The sequence below is a fragment of the Thalassophryne amazonica genome, chromosome 12 (genome assembly GCF_902500255.1).
Source record: "Thalassophryne amazonica chromosome 12, fThaAma1.1, whole genome shotgun sequence".
NCBI classification, from domain to species: Eukaryota; Metazoa; Chordata; class Actinopteri; order Batrachoidiformes; family Batrachoididae; genus Thalassophryne; species Thalassophryne amazonica.
Window position 1 is genome coordinate 61,500,794 of NC_047114.1, and position 7,292 is coordinate 61,508,085.

The 7,292-nt window shown below is 43.0% G+C and overlaps 1 protein-coding gene across 1 annotated transcript; it reads left to right on the plus strand.

The window, feature by feature from the left end:
• The first annotated feature begins 1,415 nt into the window (after positions 1-1,415).
• On the plus strand, positions 1,416-3,519 carry fem1a (fem-1 homolog a). Its single transcript, XM_034183021.1, has one exon. It carries the CDS (start codon positions 1,609-1,611, stop codon positions 3,463-3,465), a length of 1,857 nt encoding a protein of 618 aa, XP_034038912.1. The 5' UTR covers positions 1,416-1,608; the 3' UTR covers positions 3,466-3,519.
• Positions 3,520-7,292: the final 3,773 nt, after the last annotated feature.

The following is a 7,292-nucleotide window of genomic DNA, read 5'->3' on the forward strand; positions in this document are numbered from 1 at the left end:
CATGAGGATTAAAATTATTATTTTTTCCTAAAGATGCTATTACATGTGACAGATAATTGTTATATGACTGAATTATTTTAATATTTTTTACACACATTTAATTTTTATTGATGTAATTACAGCCATTTTTGTACATAGATCTCTCCATTTCTGGAGGCCATGTGACATCATGTGGCATCAATATCACATTTTTGCAATAACTTCAGATCAGAAAATGATAGAATGATGATGTAAAGTGTGAATTCTGTGGGAAATTAAAGTGTCTGAATATATATAGTCACAAATGTCATGACATTGAAATTTAATAGCAATATGTTTAATGAATCCTCAGCAAAAATTGATATGGGCAGAGTCAGGACTACATTCACCTGAAATATTGTCCATCTTGTTGATCCGCCACAAGCAGTCGTAGCATGAAACTGTAAGTAGTAAGTCCCTTCGGCTGCTCCCTTGTCTACACTCGGGGTCACCACAGCTCCTTGAACAACAACAATGAACAAGCAGACCCAAGGTGGGTTTGCTTGTTCATTTGGCACAATTTTTTTTTACGACGGATGACATTCCTGACGCAACTCCACATTACGTGGAGAAATGTTGCCAGGATGGGGTTTGATCCAGGAACCTTCCTCGCTGAAGCCAAGCACACTAACCACTTGGCCATCACATAATGTGCAGTTTTATTTATGTTATTTTATTTTATTTCAGACATACACATGTAAAAACACTAACAGTCCATAGATGAAAAAAAAAAACAAGGATAAAATATAAGCACCTTCAAAATCATTCATTCATAACAAGTGTATACATGACTATTCCAGAGTGCCAGCAATGATGAGGATGTAAAGTAGTAGTAGGAAGTAAAAATCAGATCTAACCAGCGAAACAACATCACATCTTCCCCAATACATCTGTGCAGTCTGTGCTATCCTGAGTCTATGTACATTTTAACTTTTGTGGTCACTTATGGTCACTTTGATAATAATGTTGTTCGTTATATTAGCCAGAATGTTTGTACACTTATTGTAATGTTGTAACGTTTATTTGTCTAGTCTGTGAAGAAGCCATTAATAAATTCATAGTACGCTGTACTTATGACAATAAAGCTTTGAATCTTGAATACATTTTTTAAGTGAATGCAGCTTTTTGGAACTCAAAAGTTCCCAACTTTTGTTTTTTTATTATTTGTATTATTTCTTCCTATGACATGTCTTATTTGATTTACACTATAATAATAATAATAATAATAATAATAATAATAATAATAATAATAATAATAATAATAAAATAACCTGCGTTTTCTCTAGTTTACAACCAGCGATTTATTTATCTCGCGAGACCTGGCAACATTGCGGCGAGTAGTAAGATGGCCGCCGAGATCTTTCTCCTTGTTCGCCAATCCAGTATTTTTTAACGTATCGAGTCAGCGGACAAACTCTTCTCACGCCATCTTGACTGCTCCCTCAAAATGGTAGAAAGCTGCGAGCTCCAAGCGGAGTTCAGACTAATATTCCTCCTCTTTTGGATTTCAAACCAGCAGGATTAGCTGTTTCTCCTCCCAGACATGAGGTAATGGGGTTGGTGTTCGCCGGACTGCGCTGAGTCACTACAATGGATATAACGACGGCGGTTTTCGTCGCAGCCAGAAATGGTAAATTGAAACTTATCCAGAAGTTGCTGAGCAACAAAACTCCTGAGGAGCTGGAAGCTCTGGCTGAGGAGAAGACCCAGGGAGGCACCCCGCTGCTGGCCGCCTCCCGGTACGGACACTTGGAGGTGGTAGATTACCTCCTGGAACACTGTAAAGCCAACGTGGAGCTCGGAGGGTCGGTGTACTTTGATGGGGAGACCATCGAAGGAGCTCCTCCTCTGTGGGCAGCGTCTGCGGCCGGTCACCTCCCCGTGGTCAAGACCCTCCTCAAGCACGGAGCCTCGGTCAACAACGCCACCCAGACCAACTCCACCCCTCTCCGAGCAGCCTGCTTTGACGGACACCTGGACATCGTCCGTTACCTGGTGGAACACAAGGCTGACATGGAGGTAGCCAACCGCCACGGCCACACCTGCCTCATGATCTCCTGCTACAAGGGCCACAAAGAGATTGCCAAGTTCCTCCTGGAGCGAGGAGCCGACGTCAATCGCAAGAGTGTGAAAGGAAATACAGCCCTCCACGACTGTGCTGAGTCTGGTAGTCTAGATATTATGAAGATGCTGCTGAAATGCAATGCCCGGATGGAGAGGGACGGGTATGGGATGACTCCGCTGCTCGCCGCCAGCGTCACGGGTCACACCAACATCGTGGAGTACCTTGCCCATCAGCCTCGCACCTCCAGAGAAGAAGGCATTGAGGCGCTTGAGCTCCTCGGGGCGACTTTTGTAGACAAAAAGCGGGATCTCTTGGGAGCGATGAAGTACTGGAGGAGAGCCATGGAGTTGAGGAAAGCAGGAGAGAAATCTGCCCATCTTTCCAAACCTCCACCCGGCCCTGCTGTCCCTGCTTATGGCTGTGCACAGGAAGTGAGCACAGAGGAGGACCTGGAAGCTTTAATCACAGACCCTGATGAAATGAGGATGCAAGCGTTGTTGGTTCGTGAACGCATCCTTGGGCCGTCCCACCCGGACACCTCATATTACATCCGTTACCGGGGAGCTGTGTATGCTGACTCGGGCAATTTTGAACGCTGCATCAGCTTGTGGAAATATGCATTAGACATGCAGCAGAGCAACCTGGACCCTCTCAGTCCCATGACAGCTTCTAGCTTCCTGTCCTTTGCAGAGCTCTTCTCTTTTATCCTCAAAGAGCAGCATAAAGGTACTCTGTCTACGCAAATCACCTTCCACGACGTGATGCCCGTGCTGGAGAAAAGCGTTAGGGAGGTAGAACGAGCTGTGGCAAAACGGGACAACCTTCCGGAAACGCCTCAATTCACCAAGGCCCTCTCCATCATCCTGCACCTCATCTTCCTACTGCAGAAGCTGCCATGTGGCCCAGAGGAGGACCATCAGATGAAGCAGACTGTGTACCGCCTGCTAAAACTCAACCCACGAGGCCCGAACGGCTTCACTCCTCTCCACATGGCCGCTGACATGGCTACCAGATGTGTGGGCCGTTACCCCGTGGGGAGTTTCCCCTCTGTGTCGGTGGTGGCGCTGCTCGTGGAGTGCGGCGCAGACGTTGAGTCGCGTGACTGTGAGAACAACACACCGCTGCATATCGCCGCCAGCAACGATAGCGCAGACATTATGATGCTACTTCTGGAAGCAGGTGCTCACTTTGACGCTACAAACGGAGAGAAGAAGACGGCCTTCGAGCTGTTGAATGGGATGGTGGTGGGCGAACACGTGGTCTTGTTCCCGGTGAACTTTGTCAGCCTTCAGTGCCTCGCAGCACGTACAATTGTACGGCACAGACTGCCGTACAAAGGGCTCATCTCTGAGGAGATGGAGGCTTTCATCGAGCTGCACTGATTTCTTCTCCTGGTTTCTGTTTCCTGTTGTTCCAACTTCCACCCCATTCATCCAGATGTTTGTGTCTCCTGCCCCTATCAGTGCCACCCCACCTGGAATTACGACAGACCACAGCAATAACCATAACATATAACCTTGGTTTGGTCTTTTATCACTTAAGATTATCCTCTGGTCTGTAAGTATTTGGACAGTGACACACTTTTTATGATATTGCCTCTGTAAACCACCACAACGGCGAAGACATAAAACAATCATTTGCTTGTAGTGTAGACTTTTTTCTTAAATTGAAGGCATTTAACAAAAATACCACATCAACCATTTAAGAATTGCAGCTATGTCAGTACAGAGGTACTCCATTTTTAGTGCCCATAAGTAATTGGACAAATTAAAGGTAAGAATTGTTAATGCAAAATATTGCTTTTCCAGCCAGTTTCTTGACACAAGTGGGGGTATTAATTAATTGCATTTTCATCGCTACCAATATATGAGCATGCACATTGACCATATTGCAAAAGATTGCCAAAAGCAGTGCCCCAAAAAATTATTTTACTTGCGCACACCATGATGTGAGGTAAGATTTGACCCCCGAAATGCTCACATACAAGTGTTGTAGAGTTTAAATGGGAAGACTTTGTGTTTTTAGTCAAACTTTAATAGGTCAGGGGAAATGTAAGAGCCAAAAGTTATGACGGTTCAACTTCACCAGTGTTTGATCATTTATTGCAAGTCATAAAATCGTTGCAATACTGAGCAATGATCACTCATGTCTCAGGTTTTCCTTGTAATATATAGGCCTAGCATGGTTACTCAAACACTCCAAAGTTCCGTTTGCATCCATCATTAAGAAATACAAATAGCATGATGTTGTATTTGGTTCTGTGATAGCCTGGACAGCGTGTACCCCACCCCATGCCCTATGACTGGTGGTACTGTATTGTAAATCTGTCTGGAGTAATAGTGCAGCAGATAACTGAAACAATCATGCAGATGGTGATAAAAGCATCAAATTCAGCAGAAATACTCCTTAGACACTCAAAACAATTGGCCACGACTTTTCAATCGTTGTCAGGTAGGGGTCAATTGAAGAATTACACAGAGGACAAAATTAAAAGATGCTCCAGTCATATTGGAAAAATATTCCACATTCCTCTTGCTTGCCTCTACTGGTGGTTGGCTCTCACTGCGGTATTGTATCACTTCCTGTTCCGGAGCACAGCAGTGTTTTTCTGTATCTGTTAGCTGTTTAATCTGCGCAGTTAGATTGATCTAGTTATCTAGATTACGATTTGTTTCCCAGTGTAATCTTTACGTGCCTTAACTAAAGCACTCCTGTTGAATCACCTCTAAATTATTTACACATTATTCACTTTGCGTGTTTTTAGGAATCCGCTAGCTTAGCGTAGCTACTAGCTCTTAGCCGATTTAGCATGGCGGCTTCTCCTGTCTCTCTCGCACTTTTCTGCTCTGGGTGTGAAATGTTTAGTTATTCCTCGGCCCTCCTCCTGTAGCTCCTCTAAAAAAGAGAGCTTTAAATCAGAAGTGCCTGACTCCGTGGTATAACTCACAAACTTGTAGCTTAAAGCAGATAACCCGTAAGTTGGAGAGGAAATGGCGTCTCACTAATTTAGAAGATCTTCACTTAGCCTGGAAAAAGAGTCTGTTGCTCTATAAAAAAGCCCTCCGTAAAGCTAGGACATCTTTCTACTCATCACTAATTGAAGAAAATAAGAACAACCCCAGGTTTCTTTTCGGCACTGTAGCCAGGCTGACAAAGAGTCAGAGCTCTATTGAGCTGAGTATTCCATTAACTTTAACTAGTAATGACTTCATGACTTTCTTTGCTAACAAAATTTTAACTATTAGAGAAAAAATTACTCATAACCATCCCAAAGATGTATCGTTATCTTTGGCTGCTTTCAGTGATGCCGGTATTTGGTTAGACTCTTTCTCTCCAATTGTTCTGTCTGAGTTATTTTCATTAGTTACTTCATCCAAACCATCAACATGTCTATTAGACCCCATTCCTACCAGGCTGCTCAAGGAAGCCCTACCATTATTTAATGCTTCGATCTTAAATATGATCAATCTATCTTTGTTAGTTGGCTATGTACCCACAGGCTTTTAAGGTGGCAGTAATTAAACCATTACTTAAAAAGCCATCACTTGACCCAGCTATCTTAGCTAATTATAGGCCAATCTCCAACCTTCCTTTTCTCTCAAAAATTCTTGAAAGGGTAGTTGTAAAACAGCTAACTGATCATCTGCAGAGGAATGGTCTATTTGAAGAGTTTCAGTCAGGGTTTAGAATTCATCATAGTACAGAAACAGCATTAGTGAAGGTTACAAATGATCTTCTTATGGCCTCGGACAGTGGACTCATCTCTGTGCTTGTTCTGTTAGACCTCAGTGCTGCTTTTGATACTGTTGACCATAAAATTTTATTACAGAGATTAGAGCATGCCATAGGTATTAAAGGCACTGCGCTGCGGTGGTTTGAATCATATTTGTCTAATAGATTACAATTTGTTCATGTAAATGGGGAATCTTCTTCACAGACTAAAGTTAATTATGGAGTTCCACAAGGTTCTGTGCTCGGACCAATTTTATTCACTTTATACATGCTTCCCTTAGGCAGTATTATTAGACGGTATTGCTTAAATTTTCATTGTTACGCAGATGATACCCAGCTTTATCTATCCATGAAGCCAGAGGACACACACCAATTAGCTAAACTGCAGGATTGTCTTACAGACATAAAGACATGGATGACCTCTAATTTCCTGCTTTTAAACTCAGACAAAACTGAAGTTATTGTACTTGGCCCCACAAATCTTAGAAACATGGTGTCTAACCAGATCCTTACTCTGGATGGCATTACCCTGACCTCTAGTAATACTGTGAGAAATCTTGGAGTCATTTTTGATCAGGATATGTCATTCAAAGCGCATATTAAACAAATATGTAGGACTGCTTTTTTGCATTTACGCAATATCTCTAAAATCAGAAAGGTCTTGTCTCAGAGTGATGCTGAAAAACTAATTCATGCATTTATTTCCTCTAGGCTGGACTATTGTAATTCATTATTATCAGGTTGTCCTAAAAGTTCCCTAAAAAGCCTTCAGTTAATTCAAAATGCTGCAGCTAGAGTACTGACGGGGACTAGAAGGAGAGAGCATATCTCACCCATATTGGCCTCTCTTCATTGGCTTCCTGTTAATTCTAGAATAGAATTTAAAATTCTTCTTCTTACTTATAAGGTTTTGAATAATCAGGTCCCATCTTATCTTAGGGACCTCGTAGTACCATATCACCCCAATAGAGCGCTTCGCTCTCAGACTGCAGGCTTACTTGTAGTTCCTAGGGTTTGTAAGAGTAGAATGGGAGGCAGAGCCTTCAGCTTTCAGGCTCCTCTCCTGTGGAACCAGCTCCCAATTCAGATCAGGGAGACAGACACCCTCTCTACTTTTAAGATTAGGCTTAAAACTTTCCTTTTTGCTAAAGCTTATAGTTAGGGCTGGATCAGGTGACCCTGAACCATCCCTTAGTTATGCTGCTATAGACGTAGACTGCTGGGGGGTTCCCATGATGCACTGTTTCTTTCTCTTTTTGCTCTGTATGCACCACTCTGCATTTAATCATTAGTGATCGATCTCTGCTCCCCTCCACAGCATGTCTTTTTCCTGGTTCTCTCCCTCAGCCTCAACCAGTCCCAGCAGAAGACTGCCCCTCCCTGAGCCTGGTTCTGCTGGAGGTTTCTTCCTGTTAAAAGGGAGTTTTTCCTTCCCACTGTAGCCAAGTGCTTGCTCACAGGGGGTCGTTTTGACCGT

Bases quoted from the DNA above. Each gene is read 5' to 3' on its own strand.
- fem1a (XM_034183021.1), top strand. From the start codon at position 1,609: ATGGATATAACGACGGCGGTTTTCGTCGCAGCCAGAAATGGTAAATTG.